General features: G+C 45.2%; 1 protein-coding gene across 1 annotated transcript in view; it reads right to left on the reverse strand.

The window, feature by feature from the left end:
• Nucleotides 1-17,219, reverse strand: part of ABCD2 (ATP binding cassette subfamily D member 2) — a 101,171-nt gene that overhangs the window by 10,986 nt on the left and 72,966 nt on the right. Inside the window, exon 9 of the mRNA XM_083182940.1 lies at nucleotides 12,475-12,600. Within this exon, the coding sequence (XP_083039066.1) occupies nucleotides 12,475-12,600 (126 nt within the window). The remainder of the gene's footprint in view (nucleotides 1-12,474; nucleotides 12,601-17,219) is intronic.

Consider the following 17,219-nt stretch of genomic DNA (forward strand, 5'->3'; position numbering starts at 1 on the left):
TGGTGGAATTTTGGTGGGTGCTATGTCGCATTAGCAAGACCCCCCAAGCACCAATACAGTGGAACCCCCCCACAAGTGACCCCATTTTGCAAACTACACCCCTCAGGGAATTCATCTAGGGGTATAGTGTACATTTCAAACCCCCAGGGGTTTCACCAATTTTGATACAACTGGGCAGTGAAAATGAAAAATTACATTTTTTTACACAAAAATGCAGTTCTGGCTCAAAATTTTTCATTTTCAGAAGGTATGAAGGAGAAAAAGCACCCCAAAATCTGTGCCCCAATTTCTCCCGAGTACGGCAATGCCTCACATGTGACCAAAAAATACCAGTTGGGTGCATGGCAGGACTCAGAAGGGAAGGAGTGATTTTTGGATTTTGCAGCACAGATTTTGGTGGAATGAATGGTGGGTGCTATGTTGCACCAATACAGTGGAACCCCCCCACAAGTCACCCCATTTTGCAAAGTACACCCCTCAGGGAATTCATCTAGGGGTATAGTGTACATTTCAAACCCCCAGGGGTTTCACCAATTTTGATACAAGTGGGCAGTGAAAATGAAAAATTACATTTTTTTACACAAAAATGCAGTTCTGGCTCAAAATTTTTCATTTTCAGAAGGTATGAAGGAGAAAAAGCACCCCAAAATATGTGCCCCAATTTCTCCCGAGTACGGCAATGCCTCACATGTGACCAAAAAATACCATTTGGGTGCATGGCAGGACTCAGAAGGGAAGGAGTGATATTTGGATTTTGCAGCTCAGATTCTGGTGGAATTTTGGTGGGTGCTATGTCGCATTAGCAAGACCCCCCAAGCACCAATACAGTGGAACCCCCCCACAAGTGACCCCATTTTGCAAACTACACCCCTCAGGGAATTCATCTAGGGGTATAGTGTACATTTCAAACCCCCAGGGGTTTCACCAATTTTGATACAAGTGGGCAGTGAAAATGAAAAATTACATTTTTTACACAAAAATGCAGTTCTGGCTCAAAATTTTTCATTTTCAGAAGGTATGAAGGAGAAAAAGCACCCCAAAATCTGTGCCCCAATTTCTCCCGAGTACGGCAATGCCTCACATGTGACCAAAAAATACCATTTGGGTGCATGGCAGGACTCAGAAGGGAAGGAGTGATTTTTGGATTTTGCAGCTCAGATTCTGGTGGAATTTTGGTGGGTGCTATGTCGCATTAGCAAGACCCCCCAAGCACCAATACAGTGGAACCCCCCCACAAGTGACCCCATTTTGCAAACTACACCCCTCAGGGAATTCATCTAGGGGTATAGTGTACATTTCAAACCCCCAGGGGTTTCACCAATTTTGATACAACTGGGCAGTGAAAATGAAAAATTACATTTTTTTACACAAAAATGCAGTTCTGGCTCAAAATTTTTCATTTTCAGAAGGTATGAAGGAGAAAAAGCACCCCAAAACCTGTGCCCCAATTTCTCCCGAGTACGGCAATGCCTCACATGTGACCAAAAAATACCAGTTGGGTGCATGGCAGGACTCAGAAGGGAAGGAGTGATTTTTGGATTTTGCAGCACAGATTTTGGTAGAATGAATGGTGGGTGCTATGTTGCACCAATACAGTGGAACCCCCCCACAAGTCACCCCATTTTGCAAAGTACACCCCTCAGGGAATTCATCTAGGGGTATAGTGTACATTTCAAACCCCCAGGGGTTTCACCAATTTTGATACAAGTGGGCAGTGAAAATGAAAAATTACATTTTTTTACACAAAAATGCAGTTCTGGCTCAAAATTTTTCATTTTCAGAAGGAATGAAGGAGACAAAGCACCCCAAAATCTGTGCCCCAATTTCTCCCGAGTACGGCAATGCCTCATGTGTGACCAAAAAGTGGCAGGACTCAGAAGGGAAGGAGTGATATTTGGATTTTGCAGCACAAATTCTGGTGGAATGATGGTGGGTGCTATGTCGCATTAGCAAGACCCCCAAAGCACCAATACAGTGGAACCCCCCCACAAGTGACCCCATTTTGCAAACTACACCCCTCAGGGAATTCATCTAGGGGTATAGTGTACATTTCAAAACCCCAGGGGTTTCACCAATTTTGATACAAGTGGGCAGTGAAAATGAAAAAATACATTTTTTTACACAAAAATGCAGTTCTGGCTCAAAATTTTTCATTTTCAGAAGGAATGAAGGAGACAAAGCACCCCAAAATCTGTGCCCCAATTTCTCCCGAGTACGGCAATGCCTCATGTGTGACCAAAAAGTGGCAGGACTCAGAAGGGAAGGAGTGATATTTGGATTTTGCAGCACAAATTCTGGTGGAATGATGGTGGGTGCTATGTCGCATTAGCAAGACCCCCAAAGCACCAATACAGTGGAACCCCCCCACAAGTGACCCCATTTTGCAAACTACACCCCTCAGGGAATTCATCTAGGGGTATAGTGTACATTTCAAACCCCCAGGGGTTTCACCAATTTTGATACAAGTGGGCAGTGAAAATGAAAAATTACATTTTTTTACACAAAAATGCAGTTCTGGCTCAAAATTTTTCATTTTCAGAAGGTATGAAGGAGAAAAAGCACCCCAAAATCTGTGCCCCAATTTCTCCCGAGTACGGCAATGCCTCACATGTGACCGAAAAATACCAGTTGGGTGCATGGCAGGACTCAGAAGGGAAGGAGTGATTTTTGGATTTTGCGGCTCAGATTCTGGTGGAATGAATAGTGGGTGCTATGTGGCATTAGCAAGACCCCCGAAGCACAGTGAAATTATGAACCTAATAATCCATAGATGTGTGGTATATTTTAAAACACTCCTTTATACATAGGCCGGGTTTGTCGGGGCAAGTGTCACACTGGAAAATAGTTTGCTTTCTTATTCCCTTTTTATAGCAAACTTTGCACCTTTTTTGTGTCCTGCCCTTTTTTCCAGTGGAGGGGATTTCATCAGGAAAATGCTGCCCTGGTACAATACGGGGGCCAGTACTAGAAGTACTGGGGCCCTCTGCCTGCTGGTTCCCAAATATTAGGCCCTTTATGACTTCCTCTTGAAAGTGCATAAATGTCCCCCTCTGGCCGCTAGAACGGAATAGCACGTAAGCGTTATACAGTGCCATCTGGATGATATACACGGCCAGCTTCTTGTACCAGATTTTTGTTTTCCGCAGGGCACTGTACGGCTTCAGTACCTGATCTGAAAGATCCACTCCGCCCATGTACCTATTGTAATCCAGGATACAATTAGGTTTTGAGGTGTGGGTACTGGTACCTCGTACAGGGACGGAGGTGGTACTGTCTCTGTGAATTGTTGTCAGTATAAGGACATCCCTCTTGTCCTTATATTTGACCAACAACATATTTTCGGTGCATATTCCCCTGCTTTCACCCCTTCTCATTACTTGGGCAATGTGCGTTTTTGGGAGGCCTCTTTGGTTCTTGCGCACAGTACCGCAAGCTGCTGTACCTCTTGAACCAAGGGCCTTAAACAGGGGGATGCTGGTGTAAAAGTTATCCACATATAGGTGATAACCTTTATCCAGGAAGGGGTGCACTAAATCCCAGACAATTTTTCCACTAACACTTACGAGGGAGGGGGGGCATTCTGGCGGTTCAATTCTTGAATCCTTCCCTTCATATACCCTAAACCTGTGAGTGTACCCTGAGGTGCTTTCACACAGCTTATACATTTTTATGCCATACCTTGCCCTCTTACTGGGAAGGTACTGGCGGAATTTAACCCTTCCTTTAAAATGTATAAGGGACTCGTCTATGCAAATGAATTTATCTGGGATGTACATGTCTTCAAATTTGGCACTGAAATGATCAATGACCGGCCTGACTTTGAATAGCCGGTCAAAGGTGGGATCATCTCTGGGTGGGCACTGTGCATTATCGTTGTAATGCAAAAATGTAAGGATCGTCTCAAATCGAGCCCGGGGCATGGCCATACGGTAAAATGGGGTGCTGTACAGAACATCTGTACTCCAATATTGCCTAATTTCTGGCTTTTTTACTATGCCCATATGAAACACCAGACCCCAAAACGTCTTCATCTCTACTGCATCTACAGGGGTCCACCTAGCAAATGATGACGTGGGGTTTTGAGCAATAAACTGCTGGGCATATAAATTAGTTTGGTCCACCATTAAATTTATAAAATCATCAGAGAAAAATAATTTGAAAAAGTCAATTTCTCTGAGACCTGTGGAATCAAATTGGATTCCTGGCATGGCCAAAAACTCAGGAACCTGGGGCTCAAAATTGTCTGGTGGTGGGGTCCATACGAGATCAATTATTGGGGGGGGGGTCTCAGCTGCTCTACGGGGGCGTCTTTGAGGGGGTCCCTCATCACCAGAGGAGGAAGAGGAGCTTAAGGCGAATCCTTCAAATTCCCCGCTTGCATCACTGGCTGTGTCAGAGTCAGAAGCAAGCATGGCATATGCCTCCTCCGCTGAATACATTCTTCTGGATGACTGGGATGACATTTGGGATGCCATTTTTATTTTTGTGTTACTGGTAGTGAAATGTTTCAACACGTGTATAGTGTAGGGGGGGGTACAAACTTTATTTCAACCCGGGGGGTATGTAGTGTGTAGTGTGTATGTAGTGCAGAAAAAAAAAAATACTTTATACAAAAAAAAAAAATTGAAGGGGTTAAAAAAAAAAAAAAATTGAAGGGGTTAAAAAAAAAATTGAAGGGGTTAAAAAAAAAAAATTGAAGGGGTTAAAAAAAAAAAAAAAAAAAGGTCCTGCGCCAAAAATTGAGCACAGATGTTGGTCAGTAACGTCCGTCACTGAACAGCGCTCAAAGGCAACAGGAATTTGATCAAAAAAAAAAAAAAAAATAGATCAACCCTGTGCCGAAAAAGATGATTAGTGATGTACGTCACTGATCAGCGCACAGCGGCCACAGGACACCCACAAAATCACAGTGTGTGTAAAAAAAAAATTAAAAAAGACCCCACAGCACACACACAAAAAAAAAAAAGGTGATCAGTGATGCGACACTGATTACCAGTGAGGGGCAGCAGGTGCACAACCTTTGGTGCAACTGACAGTGCAACTGGCAGGTATATATAAAAAAAAAAAACCTCTGCACCCCCAAAAAGTTGCTGATCACCTCAGATATAGTGATCAGCACAAAAGGCGGGGGCAGCAGACACAAAATTTAGCACTCTCTATCACTCTCTGTCACTATCTCTCTCTATCTCTCTATCTCTCACTATCTAACACTCTATGACACTGCAGCAGCAGCAGCAGTGACAGGTATATATATATATAAAAAAAAACCTGCGCCCCCAAAAAGTTGCTGATCAGTTAATTTATACTGATCAGCACAAAAGGGGGGGCAGCAGTCAGTTATATAAAAAATATATAGCACAATCTGTCACTATCTCTATCTCTCTATCTCTCTCTATCTCTCTCTATCTCTCTATCTATAACTATCACACTGCAGCAGCACAAAATATAGCACTCTCTGTCACTAGGCCTCTCTATCTCTCTCTCTCTATCTCTCTCTATCTCTCTCTATCTCTCTCTATCTCTCTCTATCTCTCTCTCTATAACTATATCACACTGCAGCAGCACAAAATATAGCACTCTCTGACACTATCTCTCTCTATCTCTCTCTATCTAACTAACGCTATTACACTGCAGCAGCACAAGTTCACAACACAGGAAGTCACAAGTAACAGGATCCAGGAAGCATCCAGCACACTACAAGCAGTGATGAAGCAGGCAAGATATTTGCAAGGATCAGGTAAGTATTTTGCAAGGTTCTGGTCAGTATATCGCGGCAGCTAGGCACGGTGACCGCACTGCACGCAATTCCAGACCGGAATGGCGTCTGCAGTGCAGTCACCGTTAGTTTAAACCCCCCTCCATGGCTGTGATTGGTCCGTCGGTCCGACGGACCAATCACGGCCTTTGGGGGCGGGCGGGGTGACTACCAACCCCGCGGTGATTGGTGCTGTACTTTACAGCACCAATCACCTCCGATCGCGTGTCACCGGCGAACGTTATTCGCCGGTGACACAGAAAACGCTGTAATTGGCTGTTCACACTGAACAGCCAATCACAGCGATCGCCGACGGGGGGCGGCATCGCAGCCCCCCCTGGGCATGCACGGACATGTCTGCTGTCAGGGACAGCAGACATGTTGAAACTGTCACCGCGTCTATAGACGCGGTGACAGTTAAATGCCATGACGTACATTTACGCCATGTGTCGGGAAGTACTTCCCGACCATGACGTAAATGTACGTCAATTGTCGGGAAGGGGTTAAGCAGATATCCTGCTTACAAGCCACCTGGGGTTTTTGCCAAATGCCCAGATGTGCTTTGATTCCTGGTTGGATGGAGTGCTAACCGAGCCAAAGAACAGTCACATCGATTAATACTTCAGGTGGCAGCTGTGCACAATTGTGCCTTTACTACGTCAGCTCTACTTTTCACCCACTGCAATAGAAGTGGTAAATATAAGGAACTGTAACATTTAACCTTTACGATGCCTTTCTTATTCTAATTAAAACAAGAGAACTTTCCATTGCAAAGAAGACTGCATGATATAATAAATTAATTAAATTAACATCTATATAGCAACAGAGATCTCTGTTAATTAATAACTGTTTTTTTTGCTTCATTAAGGAGAATTTGTTTGACTTACCATATTAACCTGACTACCAACAGTGATTAGTGATTTTTTGTTAGAATTTTTCCTTTTTTTTGTTGTTTTTCTGTCTTTTTATGTTTTAAATGTGTCATTTATTACTTTGTTTATCTAGAAATATTTGTTTTTTTATTAAAACTGTCTTTATTTTAGCGCAGTCTCTGCTATTGATGTTGCTTTGTCTTATATGTGGTAAGAGTACCTACATAAAACTGCTGCTTAAATATAAGATGTTATTCTTTCTAAAAAACATCAATTTTGATTGTGAATTAATAAAACACCCCTGTGTTTTACAAAGTGATCTATAAGCGCACAGTCACATTTGTTGTTTTTCTTATTTCAAAATGGAATACTGTACATTCATATTTTCCCCTCTACCCACCAATTCTACCCAAAATACTCCATAATGACAGTGCAAAATGTTTTTGGGAGATTTTTGCTAATTTACTCAAATATCATATGTACCTACTATAAGTATTCACAACCTTTGCCAAAAAGCTCAAAATTGAACTCAGGTGCAACCTGTTTCCACTGATCATCCTTGAGATGTTGCTACAACTTAATTCTAGTCCACCTGTGGTAAATTTAGTTGATTGATACGATTTGAAAAGGCACACACACCTGTCTATATAATGTCCCACACTTGACAGTGCATGTCAGAGCACAAACCAAGCATGAAGTCAAAGGAATTGCCTGTAGACCTCCGGGACAGGGTTGTCTTGAGGCACAAATCCGGGGAAGTGTAGAAGGTCAACATGAGCACAGTGGCTTCCATCATTCGTAAATAGAAGAAGTTTGGAACCACCAGGACTCTTCCTAGAGCTTGCCGGCCGCCTAAACTGAGTGATGGGGGAAGGGGACATAGTCAAGGAGGTGAGAAAGAACCCAATGGTCAATCATTTCAGCAGCAATCAACCATCAGGCCTGTATGGTAGTGGGCCAGAAGGAAGCCTTATCTTAGTAAAAAGCACATGACAGCCCGCCCGGCGTTTGCCAAAATGCATCTGAAGGACTCAGACCATGAGAAACAAAATTCTCTGGTCTGATGAGACAAAGACTGAACTCTGTGGCGTGAATGCCAGCCATCATGTTTGGAGGAAACCAGGCACCGCTCATCACCAGGCCAATACCATCCCTACAGTGAAGCATGGTGGTGGCAGCATCTTATTGTGGGGATGTTTTTCAGCTGCAGGAACAACTGGAAGCCTAGTCAGGATAGAGGAAAAGATGAATGCAGCAATGTAGAGACATCCTAGATGAAAACCTGCTCCAAAGCACTCTTGACCATAGACTGGTGCAACGGTTCATCTTTCAGCAGGATTATGACACACAGCCAAGATATCAAAGGAGTGGCTTCAGGACAACTTTGTGAATGTTCTTGAGTGGCTCAGCCAGAACCTAAACTCGAATCCGATAGAAAATCTAGAGAGATCTGAAAACAGCTGTGCACCAACAATTCCCATCCAAACTGATGGAGCTTGAGAGGTGCTGCAAAGAGGAATGGGTGACACTGCCCAAAGATAGATGTGCCAAGCTTGTGGCATCATATTCAAAAATACTTGAGGCTGTAACTGCTGCCAAAAATGCATCAACATAGTATTGAGCAAAGGCTTTGAATACTTATGTACATAAGATTACTTGGTACTTGTGAGTTATCCGGGCTCCCGATTTTGGGTACTTGCGATTTGCATGCGATATCGCATGCGATTTGCGATTTGCATGCGATTTAGCATGCGATTTGCATAAGATTTGCTATTCATTTCATTACCCCACTATCCCCAAAGTGTGTCTATCAACGTGAACCCGAAGCGTGGCGAGCGCAGCGAGCCCGCGAGGGGCGGCGGTACGCGTCCTCCGACCTTTTCATGCCCTACTATCCACTAGGGCGTGGAGTGAGAATAGAATAGTGTGGCGAGCGCAGCGAGCCACCGAGCCCGAAGCGTGGCGAGCGCAGCGAGCCCCGCGAGGGGACGCGGACACCTGTGAAGCCCGCAAGGGCACGCGGATACCTGTGAAGGTGTCCGCGTCCCCTCGCGGGGCTCGCTGCGCTCGCCACGCTTCGGGCTCGGTGGCTCGCTGCGCTCGCCACACTATTCTATTCTCACTCCACGCCCTAGTGGATAGTAGGGCATGAAAAGGTCGGAGGACGCGTACCGCCGCCCCTCGCGGGCTCGCTGCGCTCGCCACGCTTCGGGTTCACGTTGATAGACACACTTTGGGGATAGTGGGGTAATGAAATGAATAGCAAATCTTATGCAAATCGCATGCTAAATCGCATGCAAATCGCATGCGATATCGCATGCGATATCGCATGCGATCTAGTACCAAAATCGGACGCCCAGATAACTCACAAGTACCGATTACTTATACCCCTTTCCCACTGCAGGCTTTACACGTGTAAATGCCGTTTTTTTAGCCTTTTTAAACGGCTAGAGCTGCAGTGGGAAAGCTCCAGGTTGCTTTACACGGGTAACAAATACCGGTTTTTGTTACCCGTGTAAAAAGCAGTGTTTTTAACGTGTAATAGCCGTTTTTTCGGCAGTGGGAAAGGGGTAGCCCTTTACCCGTTAAAAAAAAAAACGGCATGGGGTCCCCCCCCACTGCCGAAACCAGCACCAGGCTGAAGGAGCCGGGGCTGGTAATAAAAATTCAGGAAACCCGACAAATAGGGGTTCCCTGATTTTTTACAACCAGCCCCAGGCTCCAGGTCCGGGGCTGGTTCCCAAAATACGGGGGACAAAATGACTAGGGGTCCCCCGTATTTTAAGAACCAGCCCCAGGCACAACCAGCCAGCAGGGTAATGCCACAGCCGGGGGACACTTATGATATAAGTTCCCGCGGCCAAAGCATTAACCCTACCGACCAGTCAGCCTGGCCAGGGGCCCTGGGGGAGTGGGGACCCCCCCAATAAAGGGGTCCCCCCCCTCCAGGACTTACCTGACCAGGCTGAAGCCTGGTGCTGTCCCCGGTGACCCTGGAGCGGTGGTCACCGGGCTGATGGTATTGTGTAAAAAATAGAATAAAAACCATTGTCTTTTACTGGTGAACTATGAGTCCCAGCAAGCCTCCCCCGCAAGCTGGGACTTGGAGAACCACAAGTCCCAGCCTGCGGGGCATTAAAGGGCCCGCTGGGTCTTGTAGTTCCACAGTAAAAGAAAGAGTTAAATAAACACACTGACACACGTGAAAAATAAAAGTTTAATACATACATAACACATACATACTGATACTTACCTATCTTGAGCCCGTAGGTAGCCCTGGTCCTGATGTCCTGGTCCGTGTCGGCGTCTGTATCCAGTCGGCATCCCTGTCGGCGACGGCGTCGGCGGTCCGGAGTCCGAAGAAATCCATTTGGGAAGCTGTGGAAGGAAATCCTACTCACCTGTCCCAGCGCGACGTAGTCCAGGTAAGGTCTTTGCAAAAAAAACAAACCGACACCCGAACCAAGCGGACACAGCTGAGAGCCGCACGGTGTTTACATCGTGCGGCTCCGCCCCCGAATGCCGCTATTGGCCGCCTTGCGGCCTAGCGGCCAATCAGGAGCCGCTAGGCCGCAAGGCGGCCAATAGCGGCATTCGGGAGGCGGAGCCGCACGATGTAAACAAACACACCGTGCGTCTCCGTCAGTCCGCTTGGTTCGGGTGTCGGTTTGTTTTTTTTGCAAAGACCTTACCTGGACTACGTCGCGCTGGGACAGGTGAGTAGGATTTCCTTCCACAGCTTCCCAAATGGATTTCTTCGGACTCCGGACCGCCGACGCCGTCGCCGACAGGGATGCCGACTGGATACAGACGCCGACACGGACCAGGACATCAGGACCAGGGCTACCTACGGGCTCAAGATAGGTAAGTATCAGTATGTATGTGTTATGTATGTATTAAACTTTTATTTTTCACGTGTGTCAGTGTGTTTATTTAACTCTTTCTTTTACTGTGGAACTACAAGACCCAGCGGGCCCTTTAATGCCCCGCAGGCTGGGACTTGTGGTTCTCCAAGTCCCAGCTTGCTGGGGAGGCTTGCTGGGACTCATAGTTCACCAGTAAAAGACAATGGTTTTTATTCTATTTTTTACACAATACCATCAGCCCGGTGACCACCGCTCCAGGGTCACCGGGGACAGCACCAGGCTTCAGCCTGGTCAGGTAAGTCCTGGAGGGGGGGGACCCCTTTATTGGGGGGGTCCCCACTCCCCCAGGGCCCCTGGCCAGGCTGACTGGTCGGTAGGGTTAATGCTTTGGCCGCGGGAACTTATATCATAAGTGTCCCCCGGCTGTGGCATTACCCTGCTGGCTGGTTGTGCCTGGGGCTGGTTCTTAAAATACGGGGGACCCCTAGTCATTTTGTCCCCCGTATTTTGGGAACCAGCCCCGGACCTGGAGCCTGGGGCTGGTTGTAAAAAATCAGGGAACCCCTATTTGTCGGGTTTCCTGATTTTTTATTACCAGCCCCGGCTCTTTCAGCCTGGTGCTGGTTACGGCAGTGGGGGGGACCCCACGCCGTTTTTTTTTTTTAAATTCTCCCCCCCCCCCCCTATCTTTACACTGCTTAAACGGGTTTTTAAACGGGTAAGTGTGAATGTGACAAAAACAGCTTTTAAACGGTAATTTACCGTTTAAAAGCTGCAGTGGGAAAGAGTCTTTATGGCTCTTACCCGTTTAAAGACCCGTTTAAAAAAAACGGGTCTTTACCCGTGTAGGCAGTGGGAAAGCAGCATAAGTTTTATTATGTTTCATAAATCTGCAAAAATGTATTTATTACATTTTGGAGCAAAGCTGTTACATAACAAAATGTGGAAAAAATGAAGCGCTGTGAATACTTTCAGATGTACTGACTTTAAGAATTAAGGTACTAATAACATCACATGAATGACAGACATATACAATGTATAATGTATGTAATAGCATATTACAGAATAGAGTAATACTGTATATATATATATATATATATATATAAGTGCAATATGTGTGCGGCACTCTCGGGTACTTGTAGAAATAAATGACACTTCGTGCAAGTGATGAAATCTACGTTTCGGTTTATTATCAAACCGTCATCAGGTTTGACGGTTTGATAATAAACCGAAACGTAGATTTCATCACTTGCACGAAGTGTCATTTATTTCTACAAGTACCCGAGAGTGCCGCACACATATTGCACTTATCTACACCCTCAGGTGAGGGCACCGGATCAAAGAAAACATTGCAACGCCGGGTGAGTGCCAGATACCCTATACGTCTATATATATATATATATATATATATATATATATATATATATATATATATATATACTCATACACAGTATTTATATATAAGATACCAGGATCAGTCTCTCCCTGTAATGACCACATTACTGCCCCAGGTGCCCGCATCAGGTAATCAAACTTCCAAAGATACATTCCAGCATAAGCATCACTCCAAAGGACTTGTAATAAATCTGCACACAGTGACTTCAATACGGCAATGTTTCAGTGCCCAATATATAATCAGCGGCAGTTTCATCAGGTCAGCAGCACTGACAAAAGTGCCGCTCATTATATATTGGGCACTGAAATGTTGCTGTATTGAAGTACTGTGTTCATATTTATTAGAAATCTCTTGGAGTGCTGCTCATAAGGGAATGTGTATATACACACAAACACACACACACACACACACACACACACACACTATAATATTTACAGCACCACCGTAGGGGCATAGAACTGGATTTATATAGAAGATAACACTGCATTTTTCAGTCCAACACTTTGGTATTATTATATGTACATTGTATCCTAAAACATATGCCGTATATATACCTCTGATGTTGCATGAAGATGAATTACTTACCACAGAGAAGGCCGATGAGTAATGGAAAGGAGGCTAATCCCAGCATCTTTTGCAGCTTGGAAGATCTTCCCTTCCACATCTATACTCACAGCACTAGTGCATTCATCCAACAGTGCATATTGTGGCCTGTTTGGGAAAATTGACATTTTATATATACAAATAATTATTTTATATGTGTATTTAATTAGTGTTATTTCGGTTCTTGTTTAGTTTCACGGTGGCAGCATGGCCGCCTGCTACTTCTGGGTTCGGCGCTCAGAAAACTATCTAAAATAAAGTCCATGCCAACGTGAATTGGTTCATACCCCCACTATCCACGTTGGCATGGAGTTGATTTTAGATAGCGTGGCGAGCGTAGCGAGCCACCAACTCCGTAGCGTGGGCGAGCGAAGCGAGCCCCGCAAGGGGACACAGACACTGCTGCGTCTGAGACGCTGCCGCCGTGACACTAAACAAGTACCGTTATTTCAGTTGTACTGTACTGTATTTAACCATCGTATTTCATGCAGAGGTTACTAGCATTAAGCATATCATATTTTTTGTATGTGTTTTTTTATATTTGTTTCTTTAAGTAATTAGGATCCAATGACCCAGTGCAAGCACAGGCAGATTTATTATGCTTGTTCCTACAGTACATGTACAGTATATGAATGCATTTCTCTTTATTTCCTCATGCTTTAATGGTGACTATGTAAAACGTGTTCATATATTTTGCCTGGGGGCTGGGCGGGGGGTCCAACGAACAGGGGAACCACAGCAGGATAAAAACATTCTATGAATTCACAACTAACTACAGAGTTGTCAGGTTCTGTGATTGGTTTGGATTTGTTACAGTGGCCAAGGTGTTTCTACAGCTGGAGGGTGTATATGGAGAAAATGAAAAGGTCTGAGCAAGTTCCTCTTCATAAGAATGTTTATTAAATAGAGGATACAGATGATAGTCATAGCAACAATCTCTATTACCACCAGTTCCTGTGAATATGATGAGGTATCCATTAATGTGAGGTGTTATCTTATAGATAAATGTATGAGTTATAAAATAAATGGTATAATGTAGATAAGCAGATGTCCATGAATATGTGTAGTGCTGAAGCGGACAGCTCAGCAGAGTCAGTCTACAGGTGATGACAGCATACTTCAGGGAATAAAACAAATAAAGAGCAAGTACAGATGTGTACAAGTACCGTATTTGCCGGCGTATAAGACGATTTTTTTTCCCCTGAAAAACATACCTCCAAGTGGGGGGTCGTCTTATACGCCGGGTGCACTTCGTTGGGATAGACATAGCTGCCTCAGGGGTACACTTTTATACATTTTGCGACTCTCTCCTCGCGCCCCTCCCCCCCTTCTTATGCATACCTTGATACTCCCTATCCAAATCTCTTATCAGGTCATATAAGAGACCTGGCAGTGCTGCCGCTGTCCCCCCTGCCTAAGCCGCCTGTCACTCTCAGCAGTGACGTCGGCGGCAGGCTCGGTCGGGTATGGTTGGCGCGGCTCGGGGGGACTCGGGAGCGCTCAGGCACCCGAGTTCTCCCGAGCCGCCGCGAACATCCCCCAGCCTGCCGCCGACGTCACTGCTGAATGTGACAGGCGGCTTAGGCAGGGGGGACAGCGGCAGCACTGCAAGGAAGCTCTGGCGTACTAACGCCGGGGCGGAGGTGAGGGGGGCTTACAACTTTATGTGGTGGGTTTTGCTGGGGCAGGACAAACCTGCCCTGATAGGTTTGTCCTGCCCCAGCAAAACCCACCACTCAAGGGGTATAAGAAGGGGGGGGGGGGAGGGTGAGGAGAGTCGCAAAATGTATAAAAGTGTACCCCTGGGGCAGCTATGCCTACAATAGTAGTAGTAGTAGTACGTTTATTTATAAGGCGCCGCAAAGTGTCCTCAGCGCCGTACATAGCAAACAAAAAAAACAAATTACAAGGTAACGTACAGGGTGTGTTGAAAAATACAGTATAAATAGGGGTATAGCTGGTAGAACTAAAATCAGCATCAGTTCAGAAGTAGGTACTAATACTGGTACTATCCATAATATGGATTCAAGGGTGGACCAGACTGCTGCTAGTGACATGGAGACAGGGAGGGCAGACAGGGAGCAGGGACCAATTCAGTCAGGCTTTGTATACAGCCAACAGCCAACCACAGTACTGCACCATTGTACAGTACAGTATAGCATAGAAAATGTCCAGCAGTCAAAACCCTATCAACCCTATCATGGCACCAGCAAAAATAAATAAATATGATGCAAGTTTTAAACTTAAAGTTGTAAACTTTGCCATTAAACATAATAATTGTGCTGCTGCAAGACAATATGTTGTAACAGAAAAGATAGTTCGGGACTGGAAATCAAATGAAAAAGCATTAAAGAGTATGCCAAGAGTGTGCTTTAAGAAGGTGTTCGGAAGAGGGGGTAGTCTTATATGGCGAGTATATAACAAACTTAATATTTTGAGTGGAAATGTTGGGGGGTCGTCTTATACGCCCAGTCGTCTTATACGCCGGCAAATACGGTACATCAAACCTCCTTGTGCATGAAACAGCCCTTCTATTCACGCATGGAGGGGGAAATTCACTAAGCTGGGAGTTCTAATTAACATGGGATGTTTCTATGGGCAACCAATCAGTCACTATGTATTATCGTCTAGAAAGTGCTAAATAAATAAGAAATAGATTCTAATAAACAGAGAATACAGTAACCTCCTGCGCCCCAGATGGCAGCTAGGGAACACTAAAGCTGTGTATACACGGGGGCGATTTCAGCATATATCGCAGGCAATATGGTCGCTGAGCGACCATATTGACAGCAATTGGAGTGTGCACCGGTGATAAATCGCTGGGTGTGCGCTCCCGTTTTTAGCCCCCTTATGATCGCTGGTCGCGAGAGCTTGCTCCTGCGACCAGCTGATTCCCTCTGCAGCTCCCCCGGCAGAGGTTCCCTTTCATCAGCGACCATCTCTGGTCACTGATGAAAAGGAGACACTGAGCAATATATTGCTGAGCAATATATCGCCCCCGTGTGTACATAGCTTTAGGGGTACCAACCCTTACAATACAGAAACACAAGAAATAAGTGTTCCCTGCAGCGCCGTCTTGTTAGAAGATATATTCACTTTATGCGTTCAGATTTAATGATTCTCTTTCCTCCAACCAAGGTCCCAACAAAGAAAGAGAGGAATTCTGGGTTAGTGAACTGAATAATACGGTCTTTTTCAGTGGGAAAAAAAAAACAAAGACTCACCTCACTTTTGTGGGTGAGGACGATGTTCACGTAAAGGTTTCTTTGTATAAGGCACCGTGGGTGGGTGTGCTTAACCTTATCCTCCCCAGACCTTACCCCAATTAGGGTCCCTATGTTCCTGTAAAGGTATCTTTCCAGGGATTCCCAGTTACTAGATATCCAGACACAGGCTCCAATAATCAAAGCAAATCGTTTATTCCTCCATAGAAATCACTACAAGTGATAGTCCATCCAGAAAATGCAATTTCAAACAATTTTAAAAACAGCTGGTTGGAATCCACCGAGAATACAGCATTCACCCCAACAGGATTCACCCGGAATGAATCTTATGAGGGAAGTGTCCCAGAATGTTATTGTGAGTCAGCGGAACCAGACAGTAAAATGTCCTCCACCACCTACGTATGCGTTTCTGACACAATGGGTGAAATGTAATAGGGTGAGATATTCAGAAAGTGAGAGATTTGGTAAGAAATCTCCAGGTGTTTTTTAAACCGGCAATTATTTACTCTGCACAGCCAGTTTGATTTTGAAGTGTAATCATTTACACTTCAGAATCAAACTGGCTGTGCAGAGTAAATGATTGCCGCTTTAAAAAACACCTGGAGATTTCTTACCAAATCTCTCACTTTCTGAATATCTCACCCTATTACATTTCACCCAATGTGTCCTTCCTCAGGGTGTGGTGGACATTCCCCACGGTACCGATATATATACCAGCATTCTAAATAGGCTCATGCAAAATATGTGCCGGAATTCTTCCCCTCCACACATCTCTGTGGACAAAGCAACATCCCATCTGAAATAAGACTCCCATCTTAGTAGATTTCCCCCGGCATGACTTGCTAATGCAGGTCGTCTTTGCATGCAAAATTAAAATGTATCTTATTTGCAATATAATATGAAGCATGCCTACATTATTTGTGCTGCTGTACCTGCATATGAAATGCAGCATTACAGTATTGACTTATGCCCCTTTCCCACTGCAGCCTTTACACGGTAATTTGCAGTTTTTTTAGGCTTTTTAAACGGGTACAGCTGCAGTGGGAAAGCTCCAGGTTGCTGTACCCGTTTAAAAATACCGTGTTTTTTTAAACGGGTAAAACGCAGTGTTTTACCCGCTTAAAAGCCGTTTTTTCGGCAGTGGAAAAGGGGTAGCCCTTTTACCCGTTAAAAAAAAAAAAGCATGGGGTCCCCTCCCACTGCCGTAACCAGCACCAGGCTGAAGGAGCCGGGACTGGTATAAAAAAAAATCAGGAAACCCGACAAATAGGTGTTCCCTGATTTTTTACAACCAGCCCCAGGCTCCAGGTCCGGGGTTTGTTCCCAAAATACGGGGGACAAAATGAGTAGGGGTCCCCCGTATTTTAAGAACCAGCCCCAGGCCAAACCAGCCAGCAGGGTAATGCCACAGCCGGGGGACACTTATGATATAAGTTCCCACGGCCAAAGCATCACCCTACTGACCAGTCAGCCTGGCCAGGGGCCCTGGGGGAGTGGGGACCC

The sequence above is a fragment of the Crinia signifera genome, chromosome 4, assembly GCF_055691185.1.
Source record: "Crinia signifera chromosome 4, ASM5569118v1, whole genome shotgun sequence".
In the NCBI taxonomy this organism is placed as follows: Eukaryota; Metazoa; Chordata; class Amphibia; order Anura; family Myobatrachidae; genus Crinia; species Crinia signifera.